The following is a 17,500-nucleotide window of genomic DNA, read 5'->3' as shown; positions in this document are numbered from 1 at the left end:
GTATTTGTGTGTGTACGATCTACAATATACTAAAATTCTAGAATTCAGCATTCTGATTATATGGGTATTATTAGACATGAGAAAATTTTCTGATTATTCTGTAAGTTCAATGTGCCAAACTGCTCTTTCCATTTCAAGCCAGTCACATACAAATTCAGATGTTCTGTCCATGTCCAATAATTTTGCTTCTCTCTCTCTCTCTCTCCTCTCTCTCTCTCTCAAACACACATATATATTTATATTTATTATATAATATTTATGTATTATATATTTATAATATATAATATTTATATATATATATATATATATATATATATAATATATATATATGCATGTATGTGTATATATAATATATATATATATATAGTATATATGTATGTTGTGTATAAATATATATATATATATATATATATATATATATATATATATATATATACATATACATACGAACGAAGAAGAAATGAAAAGTAAAAGCGTACAGTACCATACAGTCAATGCAGGAAGGAAGGAGGGGGAGAAACGCGACATTAGTTTAGTGCAACATATGACTGGCAATGGAAACCATCTTTTTCCATTAGCGTGAGATCGAATCCGACGCAACCCACAGAACTCCTCCACTTTCGCAACGAAATGAATGACACTGAAACAGCGCAGTAGCCATTCCCAATGAAAATCAAATTGATGATAAAGTTTGCTCCTCTTTCTCATGGAATTCCCATCATGATTCCCTTGAAAATGTGGGGGTGGGGGGCAGCGGGGCGGGGAGGAACCCATGTGGTTGGCGTTAGGTCTCAGCTGAAAGTGATTATGGAATCATTTTCATTGGGAGAGCTCATTAAGTGTGAAAAAGGAGGAATGGGTTTGGATAACATGACGGCAAATTAGAAACTGAAAGGAGGCGGCGGGAAGAGTCCCTCGAACTATTGCAAAAAAAAAAAAAAAAAAAAAAAAAAAAAGGGGGGGGGGGACGAAATTTATGAACCTACTACACAAATTGCTTGTGTATAATACATGTAAATACAGATACATAAATCATGTGAGAGCCCAACCGTATACACATACATTCAAGAATCTGTCAATGAGAGAGAGAGAGAGAGAGAGAGAGAGAGAGAGCACTGAAGAAAGTGTGGAGGAGCTGAGAGAGAGAGAGAGAGAGAGAGAGAGAGAGAGAGAGAGAGAATATAAAGAGCGAGGAGAAAGTGAGACGACTGGGAGAGAGAATAAAGAGCAAGAAGAGAAAGTGAGAGAGAAAGAGAGCTGTTTCAAGAGAGCGTGTGTGAGTGAGCGTGACTGAGGCCCGTAGAGCTTCGATCTGCTGCTCCGTGAGCGCAGGTCACAACTTTCAGACCGCGCAACCGAGACTACCCGGTGTTCGATTCCCTGGCCACCGATAACTGGATTTACTTTATGAACGCTTTGAAACAAAGTGTACAATATTGTTCAATCAGCATAAGCTGGTCTACCGAAAAGGAAAAGCTATTCGCGAAGCCCCTTTCCTGTCTCTCAAACAAACTCTCCAAAGAAGGCAGCGTGAGTTTGCAAAGCGAGAGGCATTGCATTCGAACGTGTTGTAAACCGGCTAGGTGTATGGCGGGGAGATTATAATAATGGCGAGCGTTTCCATGGCAACCTCTGGGCCACGCTGCCTGGCCGTATAAAAACGCAGCTTCGAGCATCGACCTCTCACACACGGGCATTGGCTGACCTGAGATCCCCCTTCTGCATCCCTGCGGCGCCGCCATCGTCTGCCTTCTCTCTCTCTCTCTCGTCGTCGTCGTCGTCGCCGCCGCCTCCTCCCTCCTTTCATCAGTGATTCCTCCGCCACTGCCGCCACCGCTGCTGCTCCTGCTCCTGCTCCTGCTCCTGCCGCTGTTCCTCCTCCAGCGACTCCGTCTGCAACTTCCCCTAAAGTGGCCGTCGGGGGAAACGCCCTAAAGAAAAACACAGTCCCTGAGAAGAAGGAATTCTCCCGCTGCAAAAATCTCTGTCTCTTCCACACAGACAACCGCTTCTTCGTCTTCCAGGATGCTGGCAGTGAATCGATGTGTCAAACACGTTGATCAACAACCATCACCATCACCACCTCCAACACCGCCCAGTAACTCGTTCATTAGTCAAGTTCTCTTCAGTGCTCTCTCTCTCTCTCTCTCTCTCTCTCTCTCTCTCTCTCTCTCTCTCTCTCTCTCTCTCAAGCATCCTGCCTTTATTTTTATTCTCTATTTTGTTTTTTAGCCGCTGTTCTTTCTTGCTACTAAGATTACATCGAACTTTTGGAAATCCATCTCTAACAGAAAACTGTGGTTTAAAAGTTGGTCGGGCCTCTCTCTCACTATTTTTGCAGAGACGAGCGAGAAGTGTTGATATACGAGAGAACGGTCGTTGTGCCGTTTCCAGAAATGCAAAACCGTCCGCCAAGAATTCTTATGGTGTTGGTCGCTGAGAAGACGATTCATCGGAGTTCTTTTAAAACGACTCTGTTTTGTTTTGCATCTAAAATAAGCTTTTTTGTGTGCTTGAACATCGTACGATGTGATGCTGCCATGCAGAGCTGGAACAATGCTCTGCCATTCCATTTAAAGAAATTTACAGAATTAAGTAGCCTCTGCTATTACAGCCATTGTCACGCCTCTTAGTAGCATTGTACAGTACGAGTGCTTGCTTTGGGCATGGAAAACGAGTACTATTAATATAAGAGTTGGAGAAAGCCTCCGGAGACTTTTTTATTCTTTTTTTTTATAATTCAGGTGCGAAAACTTTTTTGTTTTTCTTCTCGAATGAGGAGGACGACCAACCCTTTTCCCACTCCGTCTGGACGCTCTTCTGCGAACTGGAACCAATTAGGCAGCTCCTCTGGAATTGCCCCAGAATCGCTTGGAATCAATTTGTGGTGGGGTGATCATTGTGGACATCTGTGGCAGGGGCGGTGGCTGGGTGAACGTGTGTGTGTGCTATCTCTCTCTCTCTCTCTCTCTCTCTCTCTCTCACCGTTTCCCCCACTCCGCCGCTCCTGATCACCCAACCCACAATTTACGAGAGCCAACGCTGATGGGGGCCAACTTCCAGTGGAGTTACCCCTCGCTTCCCTCTCTTTCTCTCTTCCCTCTCTCCTCTTCCTTACCCTCTCACACAACCCCTCACCTCAACCACGTGACTACTTTACTGCCAAACATGCTATCTTACGGAGCTACAGCAGCATCCAGCACACTAACCACACTGTAGCTATTCGCCTTCAGCAGTTTTTTTAAAACATTTCCATGCTGATGCTGGATAGGAGAAAGCTCTCGATAGAACAGACGAATCGAAAACGAACAACTTCGTTCGAGATCCTTATAACTTGGAGTTGTGACGTTTCCAAGGCCATTGTGAAAGATAACAAGAATTGATGACTGTGCTACAAATCGCGAAGAAAGTTGCGATGGCACCCTCCCCGCGACGTGGTCCGAGTGCCCAGTTAGACGGGTTGACGCCATGGTTCGTCGCCAGCTTGTCTGCCATATCACAGAGGCTCGCACCAGAGAATCATTACAACAAGATGGAAGTGAACCCATAGTGGATGCTGGGAATCGGGGAGGGAGGGAGGGAGGGAGGGAAGGAAGGAGGAAGAGGAGGGTATAAGGAGGAGTGAGAGGCAGTTCTCCCCTTTTCCGCCTACACATGAACACATACAAACACACACTCCAGCGCCCGCACACACACACACGCACATATACACACGTACATACTTCTGCACATCACCATACTTGTACAAACGCACCACAATGCCGCGCCACCGCTCTCGAAAACGAGCCGTTTACACTGGGAAAAAAGGATATGAAAAGAGAAGGCATCTCGCTCCCAGGAACAGATCGAAGTATTAACGAAGGCTGGAAGAGTTTCCAGATGGTTCAGCTGGTAACAGCAACGTGACGTCTTTTTATTTCTTTGAATGATCGCTCGCCGCAACAGTTCGAGTGAAATCGCCACGCCACAATATTTGAGGACGTTACGCCATAATGTGACAGAAGCTTAGCTGAGAGAAGAAAAAAAAATATAAAAAACAGAATCGACCCATATGAAAAGAGAGAGACGGAGGAAGAGAGAGAAAGAGCGGGGGATGGATTCTGGAAGCAGGCCGTCGTGGCAGCGGTGACGGACTTAGACAGTTCAGTGAGGATAACGTTACTGAGGAGAAGAGGAGGAGGAGGAGGAGGGCGAGGAGGAGGCAGGAGGAAAGGGAAGAGAAGACATGGAGGGGAGAAAAGGTCGGCGGAGGGTCGCAAGCACGCTGAATGAAGAACTGGGAGCGGAAATCGAGAAATTTCGACTGGTGTTCCCAAGCACAAACATCGGACATGCTGACACTGGACTACCGACCACTGGTAAGCCAAGCTCTATTTTTCCTCTCTTTTCCCCTCTTTTATATACGAACGTTGGTACTATTCGTGATTCGCTTGCATTTTTTCAATATATCTTATACCTGCATTTTACTTACAGTTTTTCCAGTTCCGCTTTTTTTTCAAAAATTTTGCTCTGAGTGTTGTATTTTTAATTACGCCTATTCCAAACATTTCAGCTAAAAATTATTTTCAATATCGCCTATTCAAAACATTTTTGCTCTTAGCATTTCCAATTTTGCAAAGAGAACAACATACGTTTTATCAATCTGTCCCAGAGAAGAGAATCTATTCCAAGGTAAGATTATAAGTCACAAGCCGCTTCGCTAAATAGTTCCTATCGAACATTTTCTCAAAGAATAATTTTATGTGCAGTGCACGGGCGATACGCAAATTATTTTTTTTATCATTTTTTTTTTCTTAGCAGCAGTAGTTTCATGTTTGCTTTGATTCGCTAATTTGACTTCAAAGAAGTGTAAGATTTCTTTGATATTTAGCTGTAAGGGAAAGCTTATTTAGATTGCCTACGTATTTATTAATAAAATTAGGATGAACACGACTTCCTTGCCTTACTTGTCCGTTTGTATAAGAAGAAATAAACAGCTCCCAGGGAAAAGAGTCCTTCGCCGGCAGAAAGTATCACATAACAAATTACGTTGCTGGAATTTCAAAATGACCACCTAACTTTTATATAATTATATGGCCGAGTACTTAATGATACAGAAATATCACTACCGGCATTAAAGTAACGGTGCCATCATAATGCATGCGAGTTTTCCGTGGAATAAAATGTTCAAATGCAAAACTTCAGTAATTAAACGACATGCAAAGGAGCCGACATCCCAAAGCCAGATGATAATTACTAAAGCCCTTTGGACTAGAGCGAAATTATACGTCACCGAAACGTGCTACGAGTCCAAAAAGAGGAAAAAGAAAATCAAGAAAGTGAAAGAGAACGAAAGAGAGGAGAGAGGTTCACCAGCCTTGCTCTTTTTGCATCTAAATATCTCTCATGATGCTCCCCAATTATATTATTTACTAATGAGCGGTATTCAGCAACCAAGTCGCAGCAATTCTTAAGAGGTTAATGCACATTACAGCAGGACCCAACAAAAAATCTAACAAATCATTGCAAGATTAAAACATAATAATAATAATAATAATATCAGAGCATTGCTATTTTCAATATTAGCAATTACCAAAACTCTAAAAGTCCTCAAAAATATTATCCTTGTAGCTGTTTCTGTAACAACAAGGAATGGCAATACTTCTTTACACAAAATTTAACTCTAAAATTACCAAGTCTGATATACATCTTCTGATGTTGTTCCTCTCCCTCATTATATTTATATATATATCTATATATAGCTTTAATTGATAACTTATATACAATATATATATATTGTGTAATATATATTATATATGTACATACATAAATATATATAGATGTGTATATATATATAAAGAGAAAGAAACAGAACCATAATTACAGAAACATTTTCAAAAATAAAACAAAATATGTAGTCCTGTGTAACTAAGGTATATGTATCTGGCAGGGTGTGTGTGTGTATATACATGTATGTATGTATGTATGTATGTATACATATACACAATATATATGATTAATTAACGTAAAAACACCAAAAACAACTCATACGCTAACGTTGCATTCGTTAATTGCTTAGGATTTTCTCATTGTAGTCAAGAATTGAGAAAGGTCTTTTTGTAACGTACTGAAAAGCCTGAAAATACTGTCAATGAACACCAAAATAAATAAATAAGCAAATAATCAGTAAAGGAAGATATTTACAAAGGGCAGAGAAATCCCTCCGTTACTTTTACACACACTGAGACAATGCAATATTTTAAAGATGCTTTCAATTATAAGAGACTGGATCCCATAAAGCGCGCTACTCATATTTCCATCCCATGTGCTCAGGTTACAAAGAGCCATATCAGCAAAGGGTCAAAATGATAATGCTGTCTGAGATGAACTTCAATGTAACAAAACTTATGAAATACTTAATTTAGCCATCAAGTCATCAACTATTCTCTTTTAATAGTTTACCAATATTATGAGACAGTGCTTTTAAGCTTATATCATTATATACTATATATATATATATATATATATATATATATATATATATATATATATATCACTATATATATACACATATATGTGTGTACGCTTGTGTATGTATGTAGGTAGGTAGGTAGGTATGTATTATGTATGTATGTATGCACCCAGTTCACTGTACCTCAGGAATAAGTTACACTCAAGGGAAATTACAATTGATAAGTACATCATCACCACCAGGAATCGAGCCATTGCCTAGTTCAGATACATTAATAGACAGTGACTTTGAGCACTGAGCTCAGTCATAAAGTCACTGCCTTCGTTTCTAAACAGCAAAGGTTCGAATCCTGGCGGTGGCGAAGTACATACCAATAACATTTCCTCTTGAATATAAGTTAATCCCGAGATATGGGGAACTGGATATTAAACGATATTTTGTGGATTAATATTTGTGAATGCAAAAATGTCACGCTTGTATAAGTGACAAAGATTCATATGTAAGTAAGTATGTATTATGTATGTATACCTGTGCGTATATAAGTGCTGTGTATGATATGCGCGTGTGTATCAATTATACATAGTTAATACATATGTTGTGCACAGTATATTATACCCTTTCATGACGGTTCCGTCACACTCATTCATTCCAGCTATATCATGGATGAACAATGGTACAGTGTCGAACCCTCGAAGCATTCTCAGCCTTCCTTTCTAATAACTTTTATCTACCGTAACTTCTTTTAGCCCTTGCTCTCCTTCCCACTAATATTTTTACCAACTATCTCCATCCATTCTTTCCATATGTCCAAACCACCTCAGAATACTCAGATACGTCCTTCCGTTACACGCACTGTTTTCCAATTTTAGTATCTCCGTACATACCACTCTTCAACTTTACTTATATATATATATATATTATATATATCTATTATATAATATATATATATATATATATATAAATATACATATATATATGAAAACACATTGATCAAGGATTCGATGTTCGTCGTCATGATGCTATCTGATATTAAGTTGTTATTTTTGACGAAAATGGGGGTGTGCATATATATCAGTTACTCTTTCAAAAGTAAATAACTGAGAATAAGACAGAATAATAAAGTTTCATAAACTTCACAAGAGAATGTAGGCACAAGCCATATGTAGAGGAGCGAGTAGCTTTAGCATTGCCTATAATTAAAAAGCAGACGCGTTGCGTTTACGTGCATCAGCAGCTGCAATGTATCTACGTGTATAAGGCTGACCCGTATCATAGATGATACACTGACTGGTAGCTTATTCTCGCAGATCATCCCAGTAAAGACTACATATAAATTAACATAATGGCACTGTATAGCTCTAGGTTTAGAAAGCTAAAGAAAATATTTCTCAACATTTGCAATGATCCTCGTGAACCCAAAACACTAGGATCCACTGGTTGTGTTAGATAAGATTTGGAGCACTAAAACCAAGTTAATCTCGAGTAATGCCTATGAATGTGTTCCATAGTTACACGGCCGTTGCTCAAAGACAAACTAACATCAACATTCATCCATGTGTATAAAATGGCACTACAAACCACATGAACTCTGAGAGAAATTCTTACTTTTCAACAGGCGTGACAATAATAATAACTATAAAACGTAATTGGTAACAGTCCAACGCCCAGAAGGATATCTTTTCCAATAACGCCTGTAACAACGCTGCTTCAGATAGTAAAACACGCAAGGAGAAGCATCTTTTATTCTATGGGCTGGAAATTTCTGTTGCTAAGCGTTCCAAGAACTGCAAGAAATAATCTCAATCCTTACAGGATGAGCCCTTTCAAGGTAAAAGTCCAAAGTAAAAATCAGAATTGCTACTGACTAAAAATGAAATATTCATCGTTATTTTAGAGGGCACATGGAAATTCCTGGTCTAAAAGCAATAGAATTCTAGTCAAGTTCTCTTGAAATAAACTCTAAAGGCAATTCATACAGCGGCCTTTCCTGCGCTACAGAGGAGAAATCTTTTTTCGTTTTTTCCCATGATTGTGGGATGCGCTGCAGTAACATAGGTGGTGCTTTGGAACTTGCACTGTGTCATCATGATCCTATACTCTTGCTAATTTCGAGCGGTGCTTTGAAGGTTGTCAACGCTACTTAAGACCAAAGTCCAATGATTTGATTATTAGGAATGACATAATGCTAACATAATATAATATGAGTCTACGATTCACTAGCAAGATTTCCTGTCACCTGAGATGCAATCTCTGGAAGGACACTACAGAGGAGGAGGGTAATAACCGGGAATGGGTGTGCGAAGCTGGCACGGAGCCAATCACGGTTATTTTTGCCCCTCATTTCCCCTTGACCATACACTTAATAAATAAACTCATGCTTGGCATGACAAAGGACAGGCAGCAGTAAAGGGGTCCCGGGAATGGCCCATCTCCAAGATGCAGACGGTCTACAAGGACACTGATGCAGTCTAAAGTCCATACTGAATTCCAGACGCTGGAAGCTCTAAATCCATCTGAAAGCAAGCACAATTCTTAAAGGCTCTCCATTCAACCGAAGATTCACATGAACGTGGTGAAGCCGTAGTTCTTATATATGAACTTAGCGCAGACGAACGTTTGTATGGACCTAATTGGTAGCAGGAGTCACTCAGGACCTTGTTGCTGCCACAAGTCTTTACGGACCAAAGGCCTGTCTAGACATTGATGCAGGTAAACAACTTCATGGACTCTGATGTAGCCATAGGTCTGCAATAGATGCAACAAAAATCTACGCACATCTTGACGAAGTCAGAGGTTTAGATTACATGGACCTCAAGGTATGGTAGCCAAGGGCTCACATGCCACAGAAATAACAAACACCTGAAAATTCATCGATTCGTCATAAAAAAAATATATTACCACTGAAGGGGAATCACATTAAAAATGGCGATGGCATAAGAGTATGTGTAATTTATTACCGATACTCTATGAAATTTATACTTAAGACGTTTTTCACATTGCGAAGTGAACTACGGAAGAGATAGAGGACATTAAAAATCCATCACAAAATTTCAATATTATAAATAAACACCTTTAAATCCTATTTTTCTCATCTTTCTCCCTTTGTTCTTTGTAGGCCGGCTATAGCGTTGAACTTTAGTCCTGCATAATCCAAACGCTTATGAAAACTAAGACAGAAATTACTAGACTTAGGAAAATTTACAACACTGTACCCACTTCTACTTTCACCGATAATGTATTTGCAATAATAACTGAAAGATCCATGCAAATTTGAGAGAAAGGAGAAACTTGGTGGGTAGCATCCTCGAGATTCTTCATTTTAGGCGAGTCAGCAAATAAAATGTGGAAAAAACTATGATAGATGTCTCCAAGCTTACAGCTCTCTCTCTCTCTCTCTCTCTCTCTCTCTCAAACACACATCAGCTCCTGTCCAATCTCGATCCCGATCATTTATTTAGGCATTTGCATTTTTGATTCTCCTCCAAGGTGAGTCTTCGCTTACCTCACCTTTATCCTTTTCGTCGTTTGGTTTTCCTTCGTTTCTGCAGCTTTCGTCTTTCTAGTTCCCTTCCGTTTGTTTCTTCGGGGATTTTCTTTCACTTGAGGAGTCCACAAACAACAATCCCCCCCCCCACCAGGCCCCTTCCATCAGCACACAAACTGTCACGGCGCTTTCGACGCCCTTTTTTGCAGTAACGTGCTGGGAAACTGTTTGAACTTCAGCGTCCTTATTCATTAAAACTCGTTACTTATGTGTAAGCCTTAGCAAGTGAGCGTCTGTTTGTTGTCTCCTGGCCCGACTCCTAACCTGTGATTTACCACACATTATCTCCAACCTAACTGTGCGAATGTATTTGTCTTGGAGAGGATTCCACCTTATGTGTACATATAGACCACGCCATTAAATCAGTAGTCCAGATCTCCCCCTCCCCAAGACTACGGAGAAAATCCCTCCCCCCCCCATCCCCAAGAACTTACGTGGGAGGGAAAATCCCTTCCTCCCCACACCCAATCCCCCCCCACCCCCCCCCCCACCAACTTTCCACCCACTCTCGCATAATGGAGGGAACACGGTGATTAGCCCCATACCACTGTGGCTTTGTATTAAAAGGTTAAATCGTTGCTGTATATAACGATAAACAGCTGTAACGGGTTCGGAGTTAATTTGTTGAGTCTCCATGACGGAGAAAGAACAACCAGCTGCTTCACAGCTTGACATCTTTCTTCTAGTTGTCAAGACGTTGGCAGAACAATGAAGTTACTTGACATTAGCTGAAAACTATTTTAATGTTTTTTTTTTTATTGCCACTCATACGTCCGTACCCTAAACGTATCTGGATTTTATCTCAATTACGATGTGCTTTTCAAAATGGATGCATGCACAATGTACTTGCACATTAATATTGACGTTTTGGACTCAAAATTCCTACAAAAATATGAAATTGTTTGAAGCTGGTTTTATGCCATCGTTTGCTAAACAGTAATAGTACTTCTAATTCCACCACTAAGTGCTATTCAGCATGGGTGCGGAATGAATATATCTCCTTAGCTTAGGGCTGCCTCCTACCAGAAAACTTTATTCTGATTAATTAATGCATTTACCACAGAAGCATTCAAGTTCGCATACAGAGATGTCCTAATTACCGTGCACTCAGACACACACACACACACATATATACAATATACTTATATTTTATTATATTATATATATAATATATATATATATATATATATATGTAATATGTTAATGTATTAATGTATTGTATTATAATATATATGTATTATTATTATATTATGTTTAATTGTTATGTATTTATTGTTTAAAAATATATATATATATATTAAATATATTATGTATATATATATTATGTATTTATGGTATAGCTATGATATATATATTATATTAATATATTATTATATATATATAATGTGAGTCTGTTCTGAATGTACTGTGTGTGCATAAATATTACATATACACATACGCGTGTGTATATATATATATATATATATATATATATATTATATATATATATATATATATACATATATATATATGTATATATATATATATATATATATATATATATATATATAAACATTCAGATTTAAACACACAATCTTCTGACCTCGCCTCGCAACGGACTCACAGGATCCCTACAATCTAGCGTTCTTGCAACATCCAGTAGGCACCGCTTCTCAAGGAGGTTTCCTTTGGTTTTCTACAACAACATTCTGGAATATGTCCTTTTCTTCTTTTTTCCCCTAAATTCTTATCCAACCCTCCTTTCAGGACATGGCTTTATGATATAAAGTCCTTCCTTTCTCCATCCGTTACCTTTCTTATTCATGCCGAGGGTTACGTAAGTTCACTATTGCATGTGAGAACACACACACATACATACACACACACACACACACACACACACACACACCCCACCACACACCCACATATATATGTGTGTATATTAGATATAGTATATTATATATATACATTATATGCATATGTATACCTATGTGTGTGTGTGTGTGGAGAGAGAGAGAGAGAGAGAACGTCGTCCTGTACATCAACACTGGCGGGTTATTCATTAAGACTTAATTAGGACCTCGCAATTCACTCTAATATACACCAAGCCAATCAGCCGTGAGCGAAAGAGAAGTGCACCGAAAATTCGACAAATTAACTTAAAAGCAGTGATCGTCAATCAGTTACTGACGGAATAAACTGTCGCAAATGCAAAACGCATACGAACCGATAAGGCAAACCCAATGCCGACTTAACCGTTAATGGCGTATGTGAAATAATATTGCACGCAAGAGGCAGTTTTGCTGACGTTACAGTTAATGAGACAGGGAAAAGAAGCAAAATTACAGGAAATGTCCTTCTAAATTCTGGTGGTTGCCCTTCTAAAACTAATCCTAACAGTCGAAGCATAAAGGTGCTTTTCATGACATTTGCCTCCAGTTTCTCAGCTAAACCTTATGGCATATTCATGTTCCAATCACCCAAAGGAAAAATACTGTGAAACTGCTCGTATCCCTCTGCATAAATTTCACCAGCGCATTCACAAATTTCTCTAGCCGATAAAAATCGAGGCTAACTTTCTACCCTTTTATAACCAAAACTACCCATATATTTATCAATGCAACCTAGAAACGTTCAGGATTGAAACACTGGTATATTGTGTTTTGATATTTGTGTATTTTTTACATTTGGAAAAAATTCCGTTTCTAATCCTGCCTTGAAAACTACTTATTTAATATCAGATACATGAACAGTTCATCAGCAAAACATGAAAAGTTTATCAGCAAACAATATACGAAAACTAGGGATCATATATACCCAAAGCTAGGATCATATATATATATGCCAAAAATACATGGCAACACACTTAAAGAGAAGATATATAAAACAGATGATAGTGAAAATTATGTCAAAATTACAATTAACGAATCTGATGAAAAATACGAAGGCCATTCAATATCAGTAACATCACTGGGAAACACTCCACCTAATGATTGGTTTTATAAAAATTTGCTTTAAAAAACTAGCTAGATGAAGACGGTCCATTACTAACGTATCAAGAGAGCAAAGTATTAAAAAAATGTATTGCTATTTTGGAACAGAAGCACAATGGAATCAATAAATAAATGGGCGTGTCATTAAAGAAGGAAGACTCTCCACTGGGTAATAAGTCTTTTAATAGACTTCATCGACACAGCGTTCCAGTAATCATGGGGTTGTCTGTCGAAGACGAGTCGACAGCAGTTCTTAAAGTTTTCTGGTAAGAAAGAACCTTAGCGTGACCTTCCCATTATGTGAGGTCCCCCCGCCCCCCAACCTCATCGCCTAACGAGTTTCTTCTTTGTAGGTTCTCTGATAACTTGTTCACAAAAGTAAACCTTGAAAAACTCTGTACGATGCGGGATCACATTTACCCAGCTCTAGACACACGTATGCGCGCATGCCTAATAAAAAGCATCAGGATGCTTATATCCTCAAAATTTCGCCTAAAGTGGTTTCCATGATAATTACTCATTTACTCCTTCAGTATTAACATTCTTCTTGACGTTCATAAGCTCTCATAACTTACCAAAGAGAAAAAATCAAAATGAACTGAACAAAAACACAACAGAACACATACAACTAATATCAAATGAAATGATTACCTGGAAAGAAAAACACATAAAGCTACGTAGAATTAAAATATAAAATTTATGCTAAAGGCCAAACTCTGGGACCTATGGGGTTAATCAGCGCTGAAACGAAACGTGAGAGTATAGAAGGTTACACTAGGAAACAATTATTAGGAGAGGGTGGAAAGTGAGATGGAAGAAATCGAATATGAACGAAGTTACAGTAAAAATGAATAAAAGGGGTTGCAGCTAGCAGCCAAAGGGACGCTGCAACGAACCTTAAGTAAAGCCTACAGTGCACCGCGTGAGGTGCACTGATATTACTACCCCTTTACGTGGATAAAGCAAAATAAAGCAAGAAATGCAAAGTATACTTCTACTTGGAACACTGTGGTACATGGGCATGACATAATTTAAAGTTACCGAACACAGGATATAAGGCCACTGGCACCTGAGATGAACCAGAAACCACATATTATAGCTCCGATCCAGCGGCCAATAATTAACCAAAATATAACTACCAAAAGGGGATGTTGAGCGGCCCCTACTGCCCAGCGAATTCACTAACAAAAAAAAAATTATATTTAACCTTCCGTTGTTAATCAGCGACTTCTACAGAATTTCTATAAAAGTTAAACAGAACTTAAACAAAGCCTATTATTTTCTAAACTCGGGAAGTGTAGTTAACGGCTGAGGGAAAAATTCTCTGTCCTAAGAACTTGTGGCAGCAGAAGAACAAAGAAGAGATAAAATACTTCACTAAATTAAGAAGGGTAGTGTTTGATTTACATTCGACGGCAAAGTAATATTACATTATTTACAAACTCGAGAAGACATACATAACGCAAGCAAGAATTAACTTCCAATAAATCAAGATTGGCTGATATTCACTAAATACGAAAGAAGGCCATTGAAACATAGTAAACTATATTAACAACAGCCCAGCATGTGTGCATGCACGAATAACATATATATATTCTTGCGTATTACGGACGAATAAAAATTACTGAAAGAAGCTGGAAATTTTATAGAATTTACTTTATACCTCTGAAAGGCTGGGGACAGATATTATTGGAAATTTTCATTTTTCCCAGCAATCTTCTTAGAAATAAGAGGCTGCTGGGAGAAAATGAAAATTTCCTAACATTATCAAGAGAGGTAGGCAGTAGCTTAACAAACAAACAAACAACTACATATAGCAGCTTTCACATGCTCCCCGAGACGGAAGTGGAATAATAACGCCGTGAAGTTCCATTTATTAACAAGAGAAGCCGTGGCCCTTCATTCTCACGACACAGTTCGGCTTCGAATTCGAGAGGGGGGACGGGGTTGATATTCGGTCTTATCCGACAATGTAAACTATATAAGGACTGCACTATCAATTAGCCAATTCAGCGTTAAGGTCTGCTAACAGAATTTGTGAGACGTACTTAGCGCTACTCTCCGGGCTCCGTGTACTCTGCCACTCCACGTCTTCCAAATGCACTCCTCGCACAAAAGACGGACGCTTTCTCGTAAAAGATCCGGCAAGCTTTGCAACAACTCTCACGGATAATGCGTTTGTCTGTCGCTGGCTTAACAAGGCACGGCCCGTGGTGGCACGGCCAAAATTCTGGTTTTGCCAGTCCTCCAGAGTCTGGGAAGATACATGAAGTTAGAATCACACGTTACATGGTAACCAAGAGACCGTAAAAGCGCCCAGAGCCCAGTTAATTGGATTTGCTGCAAAATTTCTACAGGATCTCTGCCCGCAAACTTTTGTTTTCGATGTTCATAATCACACATAATGAACGGATAATTAACAACCAATTAATAGAGCCACAGAGCCTGAAGGTATCAACAAGATGAATTACACAATTAAAAATACCCATATGAAGATTTTTACACTATTACATTATAAATTAAACTAAAAAATAGCCATGCGTCCATATAGTATATACATATACACATTATATATATATATATATATATATATCTAATATATATATATAATATATAATATAATATATATATATATATAGAATATAATATAATAATATAATATATATATATATATGTATGTATATTTGGGCCGCCGCAACCAGCGCCACCCCCCTCTTTTTTTTTCTCTACGCGCACTATACCCTCAGGGCGAGTGTACTCATTCACAGCTGGATCGACCGCTACGGGTTGGTCGGAATCAAACCATAACCTTGTGAGTACAAGCATAATGCTCAAACACTGGCCATTCGAACAATTTTGTGCGCGTGCGCACAAACTCTCCCCCCCCCCCCCTCCCCTCCACACACACACACCATTAAATGGGCGGCTACATATGAGAGATGTAAAACAAAGATTCGCGACCCATATGTAGATTGCTATATATATATTATAATATATTATAGATATATATATATATACATATAATATTATTACTATATATATATAGGCATTATATATATATATTAATATATAATATCTATATATATATATAGAATAAGATATATAGATATATATATATAATATTGTATATATTATTATATATATATATATAATATAAATATATATATATCATATATAATATATATATATATATATATATATAATATATAGTATATATGGTAATATATACTTATATATATATATATAATATATTATATATATGTATTATATATATACACACTGGGTTAAGTGATAAGAAAGAGGCTAACCTTTCACTAGAGCACAGGAAAAGTCTAATCGTGGACCTCGTTACCTGTAGAATACCAATGTTACACAAAAAGATATAAATTCATGTTTTCTTCTACCACACACACACACGCACACACACACACACACACACACATATATATATATATATATATATATATATATATATATATATGTGTGTGTGTGTGTGTGTGTGTGTGTGTGTGTATAGAACGTGGGCAAAATTGACTTGAATCCAAAGCTGTTATCGTAGAAAACTACTGGGCTATACAAAGCAGCTAAACTCAAGGTAAGCTTTTTTTTTTTAAATAGTATGAAAAACAAGAAGCATTAAATGGAAATGGAATGAGGCTTGCAATTTCACATTTCATGTAGCGTAACTCATAACACTATTGAGTAGTAACTTACGCTTTCTATTTAAAAGAATTGGCTATGTTCAAATAATCGACTGTCATTCGTTCAGTAATGCTAATGGCCTACGAATAGGGAATTAGGTTATGAAACTCTCTAAATAGCCATGACACTTATTCTTATGATGTAATGGCAACCACCTTGTAACATTCTGATAGGCACTGAATGACCTGAGGCTTGGGCAAAAACGCACCTTAAAACTATTTTGATATAAAACACAGAGAAAGAAAATTATTTCACCATGCCATTTTAAGTATGTGTAGATGCTATTCCGAGGACAAGAAATATATGACACTGCATGTCATTGCTGAGAGGAAGCAGGCTGTTATAGTCCCGGAATCTAAATTTTAAGTGCTCAACTTACAGGACCATGAAAGAAAAATTAGAATTCGTCAGGTGTGGTAGAGAGATTAACTATTATCGAAGAAAATAGGTTGTAGTTTCAGAATTATAATAGGAACATGGAAAATCACAAACGTTTTAGTTCCAAGGCTGCGAATCACAAAGGTTTTAGTTCAAGAACTGAGAAGTTTTAACAAGGAACTGCAAGAGATACACGTCATAGTCTAGTAAGGGATGAGGATATTAAAGAGATGGTTTCAGGTAGACTCTGAATCATTAATCTGAGGATTTTATTGAAGAGAATAGGTCGATTATACCCCGAGATTTGATCGTGAAGGAAGGTGACAGGGAGAGAGATTGGCATAACTGGTGGGTCTGGAAGAGGCTGAAGTCTGTGAGAAGGGAGGGAGTCTTCCAAAGATGTTCTCGGAAATGAGCTTGACTATTAGAGAGACTTTCTTTTTTTCAAGAGAA

At 38.2% G+C, this 17,500-nt stretch overlaps 1 protein-coding gene across 1 annotated transcript in view; it reads left to right on the top strand.

Annotated features, from left to right (window-relative positions):
* The first annotated feature begins 3,604 nt into the window (after window positions 1–3,604).
* LOC135195426 (uncharacterized) overlaps window positions 3,605–17,500 on the top strand; it is a 142,022-nt gene continuing 128,126 nt past the window's right edge. Inside the window, exon 1 of the mRNA XM_064221671.1 lies at window positions 3,605–4,358. Coding sequence (XP_064077741.1) covers window positions 4,226–4,358 — 133 coding nt within the window. The 5' untranslated portion in view covers window positions 3,605–4,225. The remainder of the gene's footprint in view (window positions 4,359–17,500) is intronic.

This window comes from Macrobrachium nipponense, chromosome 16, assembly GCF_015104395.2.
Source record: "Macrobrachium nipponense isolate FS-2020 chromosome 16, ASM1510439v2, whole genome shotgun sequence".
Classification (NCBI taxonomy): Eukaryota; Metazoa; Arthropoda; class Malacostraca; order Decapoda; family Palaemonidae; genus Macrobrachium; species Macrobrachium nipponense.
This window is presented reverse-complemented; position numbering and strand designations above follow the sequence as displayed.